General features: G+C 31.4%; 1 protein-coding gene across 2 annotated transcripts in view; it reads left to right on the top strand.

The window, feature by feature from the left end:
• LOC118195957 (complexin-like) overlaps positions 1-19,396 on the top strand; it is a 980,726-nt gene that overhangs the window by 946,971 nt on the left and 14,359 nt on the right. For both annotated transcript variants that reach the window (XM_085814740.1, XM_085814739.1), the window contains one exon: positions 7,492-7,630. In XM_085814740.1, the coding sequence (XP_085670866.1) occupies positions 7,492-7,630 (139 nt within the window). The remainder of the gene's footprint in view (positions 1-7,491; positions 7,631-19,396) is intronic.

Here is a 19,396-nt window from a genome sequence, read left to right as displayed (position 1 = left end):
ACAAGTACAATTTCATATAATAAATAAAAAGTTATATATAATAATAAATATAATAAATACATAAAAGTATAATAAATAAAAGTTATATACATTATGACCACAAATGAAAATAAACGCAAAATAAACCCTTAGAAACAATAAATAAAAATAAACCCTAAAGTAACTGCCCTAAAAGCAACGAATAAATAATGAAGTAAAAGAATGCGCAATATTACTTCAAATACGCAGAAAAACATAGTGTCTTAAATGGTAAAAGCGCAGAATAGGCTGTATCAACAAAGTTCAGTAAGCGGAGCTGTGTGACGTCCATAAATGGGTGGGACTAAGCTTGTGACGTCACGATGTAAGTCTCATGGACCTTATAACAGATAGACTAACCCAGTGGGCGGGGCGCGCGTCACCGACATGTCGGCAAGAAAGAGTAGGGACGATCTGGTTTACTTTAACACTGAAATCTATGACGTTTGTATCACATTACTCTTTTTAATTATTAAATGTGATATGTTGTATAATGATGAGATTATGAAAGCCACACTTTTTTCCCAAATAGGATTTAATATATCTCATTAAAGCACTTTTTACTGCATTTCGCGCATTTTTTTCACGCGTAATTCTTGTACAATTACCTTTACTTTGGTAAAACGGTAAAAACTCTAAGCACAAAATTTATGAACTTAATTTTGCGTACAAATAACGTAAAATTAAATAAGATTGATAGTACGTGATACTTTGAAATAAATACAGTAAAATTAAACAAGATCTGATAATTTTTTTAAAACATTTAATGAACAATTTTAGGCAGTGATTTTCCAAACTATAATAACATTCCAAAACGATCATATTTATTTGATTATATGATCATTAAATTATTAACATTAAAGTGGATTAGTTATTTTAATAATTCATAAAATTCAGAGCATAAAATTTTCTGACGTAATGAAGGGAAAAAAAAGATAAAATAAAATTTAGAAGCCCTCAGATTTTATATTACGCCCAAAGGGAACCGTTTTTTAAAGTTTAGTGTGTTACTTGCACTTATTGAATATCATGTTCCTCCCCCGTAAACCACATACATTTGAAAACAGCATATCTTTAGAATTTCCGCACTGGAGATAAAACTGTTATTTTCTGTAAAGTGCTCGCTCTGAACTCTTTGAGTTTTTAATCAAAAATTTGTTAAAGTTTTACAAAATATGAAATAGATTAAAACAAATTCGAGATTCGGCTGTCCAGATGCCCATGTTCGGGTGAAGGATTACATTATTCAAAATTCGATAGCTCTAGATACCGTCGTTTTTGTCACAGTGCAAGAAACATACATGCATTCATGCAGATTCTTCATTATTTAATTTCTTTACATACAATACAGGGCGATAATATTTGGTAACAACAATTTGCAAGGAGACGCACGGACATCTCTAGTAAAACAGCGCAAAATGCTGCTTCGAAAATAACAGCCTTTCTAGGCTACCACCGCTTTGGGCTAATAAATCAAATTAACAGTAAATAATAAAAAAATCTTATGGAGAACTAAAAATAAACTAAAAAAATAATCACTATAAAATACAAGCAAAATTAATTATTACGGTTAAATACAATTTCAATATTAGAATTAAATGTATAAAAATTTTTAAGGAGTCAAACGTATTTATCACTATGATGTATTATGAAATATAATTGAAATAAAATTCCTTTATAGAAATTGTGCTATAATACTCATCTATAATTTTAAAAAAGCAGCACAGTTTAGAATTTTAAACAAAACTTTAAAAAATTCGTTTTTAAATATTTTAGTATTTTTTACTTATTTACACCAATAAAAAGCATAAAAATTGAAAGAGAAAATTGCTTGTTTGAAAATTTTCTATTGGTTCAGATTTAAAATATTATTTTCTAAAAGAAGTAGTTACAAATTTACGTACGGCATAGGAAAAGCTAAAAAATATCCAATCCTGAAAGCATGCAATAGCTTCATAATTATTTGGAAAGTTAATTATGCTTGATAAATATACTAAATTTTTAAAAATCAATCTCAATTTCAAAAATAAGAATATGTAGAAATTCTAATTTGTGAAATGAGGCGCTACAACCAGCTTTTTCTTGACAATTATACACGCTGCAATAGGCAACCAATGTTAAATTTGTGCAAGTCGTCCCTACTCCTCCGGATGTGATCAGGGTGACAGCCGGCAACGCCTCAGACGAGGGAGAAAACCCGTTTGGGTTAGTCTATTTCTTATAAGGTCTATGGTAAGTCTCGCATTTACACTACACCTACTTTCTGTTTTCTCTTAAAAACAATAATAATAAATTGTTTATTATTGTAAATTAATATCAAATTCTTTACTTTTAATTTACATTTATAACATTTAAGCTTAGGCGTTACTAATAATAAGTATAATAAATTGTTTATATTTAAAATTACCATGATACAGTGAGCGAATTCTACCAATCATTAAAACGATAAACAACGGTGCAGTCTCTAATACTTGTAAAGCTTCAATATTTTCAGAGATTTTTATTAAAGCATTTATACAAATAAAAAAAAATAATTTAAATTCATATTGTGGAACATTTCAATTTTATCATTTTTACAAATTACCTTCTTGCTACGTAACGACATAATTCCTGACATACCAATAATTAGACAATTTCCATTATTTTCTAAAAATTTTAAACTTTGTATTAATAACAAAAGAAGAATATTTTTTATTGCATATGAACATCATTACACAGCTTTCATATCACTTTCTAAAATTCCTAAATCACGCCATATTCTGTGTAGGCATACTAAATTCTACGCATTAATAAATAAAAAAATCAACAGTAGATTTATAATTAAAAAAATCTTGCGCAGAACATTATAAACCTACCATTTCAACTCAGTTAAAATATAATTTAAGTTTTCTTTAACTACGAAGCTATAGCATACTTATAACTTGTTTTTAAGAAGAGGCGTAACCAATATTACGTCATAAAAAGGCGTGTCCAAGCATAAGAGAAGTAAACACAGCATCGACTGATGCAGCCTATTCTGCGATTAAGTCGGCTTAAATATTAATAGAAAATTACAACATCACTTACTTCGAGTCGCAATACTTCTGAAATTAGTGACCCGAAATTTTTAAATGAGTCGATGTTAGGAACGATACAGAAAATACAAAGTATAACTTTTTGAGTCGCTACCTAAAGCACGAACTCCACGTAGTCAAACATTAGGAATTAATAAATGCAATGAAAGTGTAATTAATAACACGCTCGGTATCTTATGGTGTGATACTGAATTTTATGAATTTCATCCTTTTACTAAAACTATCATTGCACAAAACTGAAGATCTTTTGCTTGGAAAGAAACTATTAACAAAAAATACTTGCTTTAAAAGATTAACAATTACGTATTGAATAAATCATATTCCATATAAGCATCTATTACCTTCTTATATCAATGATTGTCACAATACATTCGTTTTTTCCTTTTCCTTCATGATTTATATCATTTATCAATTTCAAAGAGAAGCAGGTTAGTGTAAAATACAAAATTAAGCAAAAACACCAATCACGGTTTATTGTAGGTTTCGAAAAACAAATATTTCATGTATTTTTATCTAAAATCCCGAAAACATTAAGTTGATGTTTTGACTAATTTTAAATTATTTCTTTTAATAACGGAGTCTAAACGAAAACAAATGTTTCCTCAGTATCCTCTTTATTCATAAAAGAAAGGTTTCTTCGAAACCTGAATGATTTTGTGACGTATTTTAAATATAAAATGTTTGTTTCACAAAGTGTAGTGCAATTAGCGAGTATTTATTAGCAACTATTAATGGAAACATATTATTAAACATAAACTTATATCATAAATATTATAAAGGAATTTGCGGGTTGACATTTGAAAATGTCAGTTACATACTTCGCGCTAAATCTGTAGATAAAGGTATGGGATGTTTTGTAATACTCGTATGCAAAATTAAGATAATTTGCAAATTATGATTACTTTTATGAAAAGTATTAAACCAAAGGTAGTAATTATGCAGCCGAAGAATTATTCAAATATTCAAAGTCGAATACCTAAGCGTACACGTGTCTGTCTGAGGAACTGTGATTGTGGAGGGAATATAAACGTAACAGTGTTTTCGGCTTTTGTGGGCTCACGACATCCACGGCGTTTCTCCCTTGTCTATCTCAGTGACATGTTTCTTCGCATTATATACCGTGGCACTTGAATTATAAATCGCTGTTATAAAAAATACACTGAGGGTTTTCAGTTTGCTTTCACATCGAGACCAGTACGCAAACTGTAATGCTTACTTTAATGCTTTCTTGTACATGTAATTTGATATGCCGCAAATCTAGTCTCAGAAGGGTCGATTATCATTAATATCAAAGCTCGTATTTTTATGACTGAATTTGTTTATGAATCCCAAATGCAAAAATGTTAAAAAAAAAACAAAAAAAAAACGCAGACTTTTTTTTTTCCCACAGAGATTTAATAGGTATGTAGACAAACAAAAACATATGATATAAATAGATATTTTTTGTTGTTTAGATAGATGTTTTAGTTTGAGACTCCTTCCCCTATAGTGGCGCCAGGTTTGGTACAGATAGTTTATGAAATTAATTTTCTAGACGTATGACTTCTTGGAGACGATTGCTCTTCAGCCATTCGAATCATCATCACCCTCCCAAAAAAGAAAACTTGAATTATGCCATGAAAATGTGTGCGTTTGGGCATGTTAAACTGCTAACAGACAAACTACAGGTCCCTCCATCACATTGTTAAATGCAGCTTTTCGAAGAATCTTACTTTTCTGAGAATTAAACGAAAATAGTCCTCATAATCATTTCTTCGTCCTGATTGATTGACGCAGGTTTTCCCAGTCTTTTTGTACCTTAGAATATCGGTGGGGTCGCGGGTAAACTTATTCAAGATAAGTTTATAGGTTGACTAATTAATAATATGCATAATATCCAAAAATTTATACCAAAAATACAAGATATATATATTAAAATATAAGATAAAAAATTATAAAAATATTCCAAGATATAAATATTATTAATGGTATTCTTATATAAATTAAATAATTAGGAGAGTATTATAATCATCTTGCTCGCAAGCAATCAGCAAGTTGTTCAACTGTATGCCAAAATCAATACTTTGAATTTATGATATTCGATGTTGAAAATAATAATATTTGACATCTTTTAAAATTTTTAACTAATAATTTGGTCAAAATGACAAATTGCACGTCACATCAGGGCTAATTCCGATAAAATCGGGATATATGGCAAGCACATTTAAAATTATAAACGTACGATTATATAAAAAATTACTTATCATTTTAATGAAAATTTAAATAAGTTTTTATCATAGTTGCACAGCAGCGGGCATCCGCAAAACCGTTGGCGGGCACAGTGATGCTCGCCGGCATAGGTTTGGGGACCCCTGTATTAACGTATGTAAAATACAAAGTCAGAGGAAGCTTATTATTTTTGTCGTAAAGTAATGCGGCTAGAAGAAACATGCAGTTTAAATTAATTCTCAAAATGCGTGCCTAGAAAATGGTGTCTATGGTGTTTATAACTGTGATACCAGCTTTAATGTATCTATGTTACGGTGAAACACCGAAATCAGGAGAATGTCGACTTTCACCGGTGAATGTCAACATTCACATAGTCTCTTGGTGTATGTCCGAAATATTTTCCAAATACTCTTATTTCTGACTTAACACTGGTCAATGTCGACATTCACCACTACTAATGGTGAATGTTGAACTAATGGTGAATGTTGTACTAATGGTGAATGTTGAACATATAACAATATTATATTTTTTTCTAATTTCTTCTTTCGTAATTCAGTCGCGAATAAACGCACTTGAGACTTGAAATAAGAACATGAGAACCTAAAACACGCAATACATTCAAAATGAGAAAGGAAAATAATACTGTAAAGTTAAAAACTTACTTAATTATACAGTACGTTCTAAATGAGAAAATAAAATAACAGTAATAAAAAACTTATTAAATTATGTGATTCAAATCTTATTTATTGCAACAACTTAAACTATTATGGAACTTTATGACCTCTCCTTTCGACTTTCAACAGAGCATATCTGTGATTGTCGACATACACCGGTGAGGGTCCGAATATACAAGAATGTAGTGAAATATTTGGTCTTTCACCGACGTATTTGGGGAATGTTGATATTCTCCCGTGAAAGTCGACATTCTCCAATTTCGGTCTTTCACGGTTACATCTACAAGTGAAGTGCAACGACTAGTATTCGTTTTTTATCAACTAAATGAAATATTTTGACAGAAATTAGTATGCATTTGGTTTATGGGCTTTTACCTGTTTAGTTCCCAGTAAAGTGAGAAGAAGCCCAAGAGGAAAGTTTTATCGATGGCTTGCAAGCGGCCATACACGCAGAAAACGAAACTTAAAGAAGGCCTGTAATGACGAGAGGTATCACGATAGAAGAAATGTTTTCAGTGACTCAGTTTTTATATTTTCAAACTAATATATATATTAGTTTTATTGTGCATGTGTTTTATTTCTGAGTCCACTAATATCTTCACCAAAGAAGTCATGTGCATCACTTTTAAATTTCAGAAGCTTTCGTTATTTATGAAAATCAAAACATACTATTGCACATTCACAATGGGATGAAGAACGGAAAACATTCTTGCATTGTATAAAAAAATGCACATATCCTGTTCTCATGGTGTATGTGGTTAACACATTAGTAAAGTAAAAGGCTACGTGGTTTGAATTATAAAGAGGCCACGGTTGAATTTTCACGTTTCCCGTAACGTAAAGCCTGATATGATTTATATATGATTAACGTAAAGCCTGATATACATCTGATAAATATCTATAAAATGTGTTAGTTAAATTTATTTAACATCATTACTTAAACTACAGGCACCTAATTTATAATTTTGTTATCGAAAATACACAAAACATAATAAAGTATTTTTACCTTTTTATATTGCAGTTATAAATATCTAACGGAAATATAGTGAATTATATCTATCTTGATATTAATATCTTTAATAAAGTAAATTATTAAAAATTATGCTATATCATTTAACGTGCTTTTAATTAAAGTACTTTCAATTATGTATTTAATATGATGTGTGACCTATTATGTTTATTTAAATTATCGAAATTTGCAAATATTAATAAGAAACAGCTTTAGTTACTAAATATGGCGAAGGATAATGATTTTGCCAAGCACGTAACAAACTATAAATGAAACGTAGAAAAGTAATAAGGGAAAATGTGTAAAAATTAGTAACTTTCTTCCTTCGTGTATAAATAAACGAACCTAGCTCGCACCTTAAACTAATAAAAGCATGGGTACAGGAAAGAGATAAAATTTATATTCTTCAGCTCCCAAACCCAAATTGTTAGAGCTACGCTTTCGCAAATTAAGCAGATTTATAACGAGCCACCTCTAATCCCTTTACACTTTTTTTCCTTTTTTTCAGTATGGCATCAAAAAAAAGGAAGAAGTTCAGCAGGAAGATCCCTTTGCTGATATGGAGGGAAGTAGTCTCAACCGGAAACGGAAGACACCAGCCGAATTGGCCGCAGAAGCGGAAGCGGAAGAACAAGATGAATTCACAAGTGAGAGAATCACAGTTTTTTTATCTCCTACGCCCTTTTAACTTTGTAACACTCGTTCGCGAGTCAAGCTAATTAAATTTCCCAATCAAGCGGTAACGAGAAGCGAGAAAGGAATATGGCGGGATTAATGTGGTAGGAAAATAACAAATAATGTAACGTGAAACAATCTCAAAAAAGTCTCTCTCTTTCTTTCTGAAGATAAAATTTAAAAGGAACGACGATAATTTTAAACACGTACTTCTTTAAACAAAGGTAATTTGATTTGCTAGATTTATTCCAAATTTTAAATTGCGTTATAGGAATATTAGAACGAAGCAAATTTTACCAAATGAAAACTATTTTTTCCTTCTTTTATACTTCTAATTAGTAAATCTTTTGGGACGTTGTATAACTGTAAACTAACGAGATATATTGGATTAAAAAGGATAAATTTGTTAGTAAAAATAGTAAATATAGTTTGCAAAAATAGTTTCTTTTTTCTTTCTTGAAACAGTTTAAGTTTCATGAATTTGATGCGATTAATTTTTTTAATATGCTTATTTGTTTATTATTCATTTATTTGCTTTTGCTTGCTGTCTGCATAAAGTGACGAATACTCCGCCGCCCAGCTTTTTTCGTAAATGAAGCAATTCCTCGTAAATGAAGCGCGCAAATGAAGGCTACTGTGTTTACACCTTGACAGCTATGCGAGTGTTAGCAATACGCCAGCTCTGGAATTTTTTTGCCAGCGTTTTGTTGATTCATGGTTCAGGCAGTCTTAATGTTAATTGGTATTGATGTTGTATGGTCTACATTTAGCTTAATCAGTGCTGTGATACTCATACTTGCCTTTAATATCTGATTGTTATAGTGCTGACTTTGTCTAATACAATTAAGGTGTTTTTAAACGGTACATATTTTAATTGGGAGCAAAATATTTTATGATTACCAGCGCATTTGTTTTTAAGTTCTCTCAACAACTACCATCTCAAATGAAATGGAGAAAATAAGTGTTCTGCGGTGACGCCGACACGTGTCTTAATTACAAATTTGGAGGGCGGCTGACTGAAAATAGGCCCTTTAGGGAAGGAAACTGGTCATAGTGAACCAGTACTTCATTTATTAAGGCAGAATATTCAAGCAGCTAAAAATTTTATGTGAGAAACCTGTAGGCAAAAATTACCGTTTGTAGAGTCTTTAGGTATATAAAAGTGAGAAATCTTGAATAATCAACTGTGATCTTGCCAGCAAGTTACCCTGAGGTTTCTCAATTGACAGCTGTACATGCTGGCATAATGTATGAGTTGGAAAGAACGTCTTAATTTCTTTGCAAATGCATTCTAAGTTAACAAACACTGGCTGCGCATGCCGTTGCTCATTGCATGACTGTTCCGCTTAAACTCGGAATTTGTGGTTTGTTTTGGTTTGCTTTAATTAATTATGGAGAACCACTCAACGGTTGTCTATCTAAGGAAAAGAATGCCTTCGTGGAGGACCTTTTAATAGAAAATTGCTCCTTTACACGTTATACTTGAGGTGCAGCTAGCCTGTTCGTTGGGATTATTTCTAGATCCGAAAACCATCTCCAGAAGGCGGTGGAAGGAAAGAATAGTACGAGAAGCTTGGATCAAATTCTCTGATTAGTTTCTCGTTTAAAAAGAGATTATAAAACACCCCGAGTGTAAATTGCCTAAACTAAAGCGTTCAATCCAATTTCAACGAAGATACCTTTTTGGAGAACATGCAGTTATACTTCGATCAGAAATGAAAAGTTACGAGAATGCAGTAAGAGGTCATTTTAAATCACACCGCTGTACCTTGAAAAATTTTAAATTACTCAGGTAAAAATTATTCAATATTCAAAAACGTGGAGCATATGCAATTTGTGTGCATTTCTTGTAATTTTTTTTATTATTACAATGTAGGCTAACTAGAATCCTATTATTTAGCCATATGTTTTGAATGCATATGAACGCATTCCTTCAATTCTCAGAGAAGATGCAAGAAAGTTCTGTTTACTTTGCATTGTTTCTATTCTATTCCTTTCGTTCAGAAATTTGTAAGAAAAAGGTGCTCTTGAGATCTTTATCTGTCATCTAAACAGATAATATCATGTCAATATTTAAGTGCTTATATTCAAATTTAAAATACGATTTCATTAAATATTTTTTTACACAGGGAAATGGTTTCATATATTTGTGAATGGAATGTCAGAAATTGATATTCTTAGTTATTTTAAAGCGAAAGAAAGTTTTATATGTTCCATCAATGTCGGAGCTATATCCTTAATTAAGGTATGAAAGTATAACCTTTTAATTTAGTTATATTAAACTTGCTCTTATTTCAGGGAATTATAATAATTGTACCCCAGATGAGGCTTAATAATTCAAGGATGTTTGGATATGTATAGATAAACAAATAAAGTGTTAGTAAGGTGCAACAATCAGCAGCATTCTTATTTATTCCATTATGCGAAGGACTTTCTAAGATTTACATTTAAACATGAATGAAAGCTGTTAATATCCATCCTTTTGTTTCCGTTTCCGAATAAAGTGCTGAACATTTTGTTCTCATTAAGAAGTTGAAATTGAATAACAAAATACTTTGCTAAAACGTACTTGAGGAATTTTAGCTCAGTTTTATTATAAACAGAGCAGCCTATTGAATAAAACATAATTTTGGATTTATGATTATTATTACGTGTTTGAAAGGAAAAAGAAATCATATTAAAGTCTACAAACTTCAGATTACAACATAGCACCTGGAAGAACTGACTATTAAACTTCAAAACATAAACTGAAATTAATCGAAAACATTATAGAATAGATTTTAAAATAGTAAAACAAATATACAATTATTATATAATCTTCATATAGAAATTTCACTTTAATATCCGAAATAAATAAGTTTACGGTAAAAATCACAACAGGTCTTTAAGTTGTAAAATAAATCCCCCCAAACACCAGATATATAACAAAAAATCACTTTTAAAAAATGTTTAACTACTGAAATAATTTAAACTAAACAATCGCAATAGAAGCTTAAAGCTTAAAGCTTATTAGCTTAAAAATAACCTCACAGGAAATCAAGATATCGAACATAAAATTATATACTTAAAACGAACTGTTCAGAATAGATATGTCAGGTAGCAAAAATGCAATCCTGCTATATTCTATCACAAACTGGCATCATGTTGTGTCTTATATTTAATAAAGAAAAGGCTTTAAATGAAGCTACTTATTCTTCGTTTGCACCCGAATCTTGCAAAGATACCTCTCAAGTTGCAATTAATTATTTTTGCTAAGATGCCAAATCTTTGGATTGGAAGCAGTAAGTATTTCGAAAATAATTCCTTAAAAATGTTGAAGGAATCGAATGTTAACCATTTTATATAAGTTAATAATTAATCCAAGAGCTTCATTATATACCTTTTTTCATTGTGTTGTCTGCTATACTGCAGAATATTTAGCAAGAATGTTGAACCCTTAGAAATTATTTCAAATACAAATTGAAGTACATTATAGGTGATACAATCATGTAATTTTTTTCAACCTATTCTATTATAACGTATTTTATGCACTGAAGAAGAGATAGACAGCATTAAGCAAATATCGTGTAAACACGCTGGTGTGAGATATATATGTAGGTATATATAAGTAGAAAGTAGTAAATCTCAAAAACGTGAGGCCTAGTTGGTTGTATATACAAAGAAGCTGAAAATGCTCTATAAGTTATTGCTAAAAGTAACATGAAAAAACTGACAGTTTAAATGCTTTCGATCGAGGACAAATAATAAGCTGCCTAATGCATGAAGTATTAATTTCAGGACTAGTTTGAAAATTAGGGTTTTCTCATTCCACAGTATTAGCTGTTTGATCATAGTATACGGATAGGAGAATTTAAAAAGCTATAATTCAAACTGCAAGGAAGAACCTTGAATCGTGATCTTTGAAGAGTTGAATGATCGCGATCTTTGAAGAGTTATCCATATTATTTGTAGCCAGCGACACCAAACTGTAGCTGAGGTGACCACCTCAATGAAGGCGCGATCCAGTCGGGCAATCAGTAGACGGATTGCGCAGCGCTCTTTTCACCGGATGTACTAATTTTCATTGCATTGTCAATGAGGCCAGAGAACACAATGATTAGATTATCGACAACTGGAGCATAGAGTGATAAATCTCTTACTTCGGATTGCATCACGCTGATCATCAGCTAAGAATATGACGCCATTCCCATAAATAGAACCGGCGTGCCCTGCTAGAAGTGTACAAGGTCATGGTAGCTCAGTAATGGTCCAATGTGTATATTTTTAGCTATATTTGAGACCTATGGTACATGTACCAAACACTTCCAACTGCATCTAAAAAGACACTGATCTCCTGGCTGAACACTAATTTCCCTGCATAATTTTCTGTCATCCGTTTGGAAATGGAATGTACCAGCAGGGCAAGTAATACTGGGAAGACGCGTTTGGCTATCAGTCTTGTTTGAGGAACATTCTATAGAATTCTCTTTTCTGAAGTGCCACCGAAAAGCCGGAACGTAAGTTCCATTGAACGTCTTTGGGATACTCTGAAAAACATATCCAAGCAAGTCATCCATACGTCTGTAACTGTTTAGGAAATGCCTAGGAAACATTTGGCTAGCCAATACCTGAGTAACACTATCATAGATGTTTTGAATCCATGCACCTCGTAGAGCAGCCGTTAAGACCAAATGTTCAAATCAAGTATTCCGGTATCAAGTATTCATTAGCACTTCAGTTCCTAATATTATATGATCACTGCATTCTAAAGCATTCTAACTTTCTCACTTTATAGAATTCCTTACTGTAGTTTAAATGAAAAAAAAAAGATATGGTTATTGTTAGTTTGCCTGTTTTGCAATGAGATGGTGTATTGATTGCATACATCTTTATCACACGGGACTGTAATTGCCTGCTTTTCAAGTGTGATGTATTGCTTTAGATCACAGAAATACCATGTATTGTTTCATTAAGAACTAAAAAATTGCTCTATTGAGAACTAAAAATTTCCAACCACTTTTATTTTCAGCAAATATTTAAGGGTTCTCTATACTTGAAGCTTGATACTTCTACACAAAATCTCCTTGTTAACGATCTTATTAATTTCGATGCTGGTCTCACACTGAGATATTTTCAATCTGGAAAAGATCATACTTTTTTATTTTCTAAAATTGAATATTTTAATACTTAACACAGATTTGGAAATGCTTTAATATTAGTAGGCAGAAATTAGGGGACGGCTTATAAATATGGTGCACAAATCATTTCAGCGGATCTCATAATAAAATGGATAAAATAGCAAAATAATGAAAGTTTACTGAGGATTTCTTTTTCAGGCGACTAAGGGAACAGACACATGGAGTTCTTGTCTTATTTGCTTGTTTTAGCATGAATTTGAAATAAGTTCTTTAAAATGTACTCAGCCAAAATATTTTTGTTCTCTTTTGTTAATAGGTGTCAAACTTTTATGACAACTTCCAGTTTATCTTGAAGAAAATAATGTGATCTGTGATCTTTACATTATGAGGAAAGGATTTGCAATAATGATTGATTTCCTGAAATTTTAAGAAATCAATACTAAATGTGTAGTTTTCCTAGCCTCAGCTTCAATCATACCACTACTGCTCAAATGAATGCGCTAAATAAATTTCTATGCATACCCTAGCACCATAAAATTCTTATTCCTCTCGAAGACATTCCCATGGAGCATTTTATGTTTTCCCTTTCTTCTCTGGGAAGTTAACTACTGCTATAACCTTCAAGCTCGTACATTTTCGTTCTGAATATCTCAGCTGTAGAATATGTTGTAATTAATTTTAAAGCGCAATGAGGATCTTTAATCCCTGCAATAATAGTTGCTTCACGCTGCTGTTTGGAACTTCCTCTATATAACGTATATCTGACAGTATAGCGTGATTAAAGGTTCTGTAGAATTAACGTTGTAAATTGTCTGAGTTTCAATAGTAGATTAAATTCTGATACGATTTAATACCACCAGAGAAAATTATGGGATCATAAGTTTTAAAACAATCATCATTTTGCGCTTGCTTTTTTTAAGGGTTATCATTTGTGCAGCTGTAAATGAGTTTTCCATATTGTTATTTAATCAGTTGAGCTTATTGATATACCCTTCATATTTTGTTGAATAATTGTATCGTTAATGTTTTCTAAAAATTCATAAATATATTTAAAATATAAAATTTGATATCTTTAATAAACAAATTATATTAGAATACCCACTCAGCAGAACATGGTCGCCATTAATATGCGAAGCTATGTATGCAAAAGATCTTCAGTTGAAAAAATGAACTCATATGTTTTTCAATAAAATGGTTTAGTTTATTTAATTGTGGCAAAGCAAGCTAGAGCTATCTGAATACTTTTGTAATGAAAAAGTGTGTTAATAATGTAGAGATTGATTTGGATGCGATAGCTTTAAAAATTGCATATATATTAGAGGCTACGTTATTTGACTGTGGCAAAGTTCACTAAAGCTATTTGTTTAAGGAGGGAAATGCCTTGATGGAAGACATATTGGTTTGCTTCATATTTACGCTTAGGAAGGAAAAACAAACACTGAGCATACATTCACCTGGATTCGAACACAGGGTCCCACTACCAGTATTCAACGGTCTTAATCGCTCGGCCGCCAGCTGAACTCCAGAAGTCCTACTGAACTTAAATTTGGATGCTAGGGCCAGAGTAATAAAATTGATTTAGGAAAACCCTCTAGCGATAGATAAGAAAGAGATCAACTTATGTTTTTATCTGTTTAATTACTTTACATTATAATACTCCACATTATTATACATACTATATATATAGAGAGAGAGAGAGAGAGAAAGAAAAAAAAATCACAAGAAAGACATCCCACCCTTAATACAAAAGAAATCAAAGAACGTAAAACTAATATAAAACTTTTTGAAACATTTTGATTGATATTATAATTAAGAAAAGATAATTAATTAGGCGTATGTATAAATCCAGTTCCAAGCTGAAGAAGTTTCTCGAATAATTGTATTAGAAACAAATTGCAAATATGGCTGAAAGAACAATAATCAAGGACAATTTATTAAATTCTCATTTCTTTGCGTGAGATTTGTGTCGGTTAATATGAAATTTTAACATTAGCTTCATCTTGTCGAAATGTATTAAAGCATACTTGCAAGGAATATGACAAATTTCCCAAGAATAAAATTCTAAAATAAGGTCTTTAAATATTGAACAAAACTATGTCATTAATCTTAAGGAAAATAACAAGCTAGTAAATCTAGTATATAAGCTAAACAACTTTACAGCTAATAGAGAAACGTGTCAAAATCAATCATATTATCGCAGTTGTATTGAAATATTTTTTTTTATGATGACTGGAAGATTTTATGAAGAAATATACACTAGCTTCCTTCTTCATGATGAGATGGGGTGAAGAACAAAACTTAAAAACAAGATAATCTTAAGAGTACAAAGAAGTCTGTAAAGTATTTTCTCCTTCCTTTCAGCTTGCCTTCTTGGTGTAATGCTAGCACACTCGGTACGTATTCGAGAGGTTCAGGTTAGAGTCCCGGCGAAGGCATTGCACATCTTTCACTTCTCCTGCTTCAAGCCTAATGACTCTACAAGGCGTTTTGAATTTTGCAAAGAAGTAACATTTGGTACAGAAGAAAAATTTAGAGTAACATATCTTTAATAAATTTGGGTAAAACTAAATTAATACGAGTTCTGGTATTAATTTCGCAAAATAATGTTTACCACTGAAGAAAAATTAAAACAGAAATGTTATAAGGTATTTTCCCACCTTCTTGGCGTGCCTCCGTGGTGCAGTGGTTCTGCAGGCTGGGCCGGTATTCCAGAGCTCCGTGGTTCGATTCCCGGCTAAGGCGCTTGATAATTTTTCATCCTGCCTGTTTCCAAAAAATACGTAATGTCTCTACAATGTCTTTGCTAAACTGTGGTGAAATTAATTTAATAGTTGTGCTAGTATATTTGCCACATAAGGGAAATTAAGATAAAAATGACTTTGCTAAAGTAGCAAATTAAACTGATAGCAGTACTAGCAGAAATATCAAAAAATTAATGAAAGCCAATAAATTGGATTTAAGAGAGAAATAAATTCAGTATCGGAAATGCATGATAAAAAGGAGTTAAAAGATTTTATTATAAAGCAGTGATCTCAAACTCGCAGGCCACATGCGACCCCCGAAGCAATTTTATGGACCTGCAAATAAATTCCAATTTTGTATTTGCGGAAAGTACGGTACTTATAATTTTAGACATAGAAATATGGACTGAGTTTATGTGCGTGACTGCCACTGACGGAAAAGAGATGCAATGAATAAGTTGAGATTTTGTCACTGTATGCTTGCATGCCAGTCCACGTGACTAATGTAAGGTGGGAAAATTTCCCACGTTGATACAGTCAGTAAATTAAGTTTCCCTCTAACAGCTGATGGTGATTCAGTATTCTGAAATATCTACTTAAGATCAAAAGTGAGTTATTTATTGCTTAATTCAACTTTTGGGAGTTGCCTAAAATAAATGCTAGTCTAAAATGTAATATTTAACTGTCAGTACCTTTAAATTACAAAGTATAACCAATCAGAAATTCTTGTAGGTACGAGCTTTTAGACTTTCGATAGAAAATAAATATAAATTTGAATTTTTTGTGCAGTTATCATTATTTTTATGTATGTTTTAATAAAGATTCAATAAGTGAAATTTAATTTTTAAATTTTAAAAATTTGTTAAAAAATGTTATGTTTCATCATCTGCTTTCATATCGAGCATTCGGCCTACATGCAATTTCAGTTTCATATCACTGGTATAAAGGACGTATTTGTTTCATTATGTGATTCCGAAACTGTGGAAAACGATCTCATATTTCATATAAACGACAGTTTTGATTCGAGAGTTCATAAAATAAATTTTCCTCAGTGATTTCGCCAGGATTTGAATTCGAGATTTACGAATTACTGTTTCATTTATGCTTATCATTACTTCAGAAGAGTACATTTAAGGAATCTCTTTAATTTAATGTCTCCTCGCGAAGAAAAGGGTCTGGGATGAAGTTCAGATGACTTCCAGACTATCAAACCAAATATATTATTGTTCAACATTTTAGTGCATGTACCAGATGTTGAATTTTGAGGAATTTTGATACAAGGAATTAGAGGAACATTTACTGTTCCTCTTCAAGTTATTCTTCAATAAAGCAGAACGCGAAAGCTTTGCATATTTGGATCTATATTTAATTGTTGTAAATTAAGAGCACCAGTAGTGAAAAATTCAATTCTTTAACAAAGATTTCCTATCTATAGCGAGAAAATACAAGCAAGCTATCAAGTATTTAGAATAGCGGTGCCCAACCTTGTGCTCGCCGATCGTTTTGTTATGTGCTCGGCATCCCGATTGGGTACTACTTAATCTTTCTTAAACATGGAATCTTAGTGCTTCATTTCGATGTTAGATGGCTCAGCAGGGAAAAATTACTTCAACGATTTGTAGAACTTCTTTCGCCAATAAAGTTTTTGGAAAGCAGTTTTTGGAATCCGGAAACGAAAGTTATAAAGAATTGGACGATGATAATTGGTTATCCTATCTGTCTTTTCTCACGGATATAACAGCTAAACAAACTGAACGAAGATCTCCAGGGAAAAGGAAAAAAAACGCTCTTTCAATTCACTGGGACTGTAACTGTTTTTCAGGTAAAGTTAAATTTGTGTATAAATCAGAGGAAACAAAAACATTTCACCCATTTTTAGAATTTATCAAGCAATATTGATAACCGCAAGGGAATTGAAACAAGATAAATACTCGGAAAACATAAATGCACCGAAAAATAAATTTTGAACTCCGCTTCTCTGATTTCCGTAAAGTTCAACCAATATTATTACTCATCTCAAACATATTTGCCGAAATTAATATTTTAGATGTATCACATAAGATTGGAAATATGTTTAACAAATATTTTGATGTTTTGGAAATGTGCTCGCGAGATGCCAAAGGTTGGGCACCAATGATTTAGATTACCATTTCTTTGGTTAATTAAAAGGTAAATTTCTTATGAGGATTCGAAGATAAATAATAACAATGTGCATATTTTTTTATTTGGAATAAAAATCAGCAGTATGACATTTTTACCACACTTTTGATATTTCACTGAAGACAGAATGGGTGAATTATTTGTGTCGTATTTATAATGGATAAACTCATTCGCACTCTTTAACTAGCTTGTAACAAGTCCTAGAAAATTCGCCTTCTCACCTGCATGTTGTCTAGTTATATTTCGATTCTCGTCTCTAAATAAACTCGTCTTTCATCTAGTGCTAAGAAAATATACTTCCTCGCAAGTCTTTACCGTCGGAAGGTTCGGGGACAATTTGCAGCTCCATTAAAAGGTCTCAGAGGCCGACAGGGCTCTGGATGAAAATTCGGAATATTTATCAGTCTACCAATAGGGAACTCGGATGCAAATATTTGATCTACGAATATAGAACCCAGATTCTTGTATTGACCTTGATCTTATGGATTTATTCGATCAGAATTTGAGGGACCAACTATGTTTTTCTAGATCTTTCTACGAAAACATACTGTACCGTATTCTCTAACAATTATTCCTTTCCTTGAGAATAGACATTGCATGAGTAAAATTAAAGGACAATGAAATTTAAGCAGTTTATCATTATTCAATGTACAAAATTGCGTAATACGGGAGATTAGAAATATATTTTATTAATCAAACTAAATGTTCAAATGATTTATCAATTACATGCAAGTTATATGCATAAGAGATATTAAAAATTGTATCAATTAGATGTATGTTAAATCTATAAATAAGTACTATCAAAGACTGGGTGCATTGCTTTCAAATCTGAGAATATGTTGCCGGTCAGTATTAATATGCTAATTTATCAGCTTAGTAATCTGAAATTAGTCTGTTAATTTGAAAGAAATGTTCCTCTGAGAATGTAACTAAAAACCTCTGAGAACATAACTAAAAAATAGTTAAGGCTAAATGTATGGATCTAACTAAGACCTAAACTAAAGCAAGTCTAACTGAAATGATTTCTTAATTCGGTGGCTACACAAAGCAAATAATCAAAAATAAAACTTTACAGCAATGTATGTAGGACATATTACACCGATTATTTATCTAATCAGTCATAAAGCCTATAATAAGAAAAATAAAACAGAGGGTTCTAGGAAACTGTTGTTTATCAGCTCTTTTTATTATTTCTTAAGTATTAAAATGCACAGTTCAGACATAATATATAAACAATTATGTAAATAATGTTTGCAAAGAAACAAAGCGTAATGTGAAAATTAATAAAATCCTAAAAATACAATACATGAAGCCATAAAAAAGCAGAAAATGCGTACAATAACAGAAGAAGAAAAGTAAAAAATTGCGGAATAGCTTGCAGAAAGATATTTACGCGTTTTGCCTTGGATTGAAAACCATCCTGCAAAGACTTCAAAATATGGCATTTTAATGTTTCATGGAAAAGCAAATAAATAATAATAAACAATAGTTTCAGAGAATTAGCTGTATTTTTACACAATAGTTTACGGATACACGCTTATTTATTTGAAATTAAAAACACTGCAATTAAAATGTATAAAAATAGTCGACTTGAAGCAATTTCAATCACTAACATAAAATAAATTTATGATCTAAATTTATGCGATTTATGTTATTTTATTTAACTTCTATGAAACTTCAGATGGAAGATATCAAAGCACTAAGTTGAAATATTTATATA

Source organism: Stegodyphus dumicola, chromosome 4 (genome assembly GCF_044657685.1).
Source record: "Stegodyphus dumicola isolate Sdum_Otavi_A_Nest chromosome 4, ASM4465768v1".
Lineage (NCBI taxonomy): Eukaryota > Metazoa > Arthropoda > Arachnida > Araneae > Eresidae > Stegodyphus > Stegodyphus dumicola.
The sequence above is the reverse complement of the archived record's forward strand: the minus strand, read 5'-3'. Positions and strand labels throughout refer to the sequence as shown.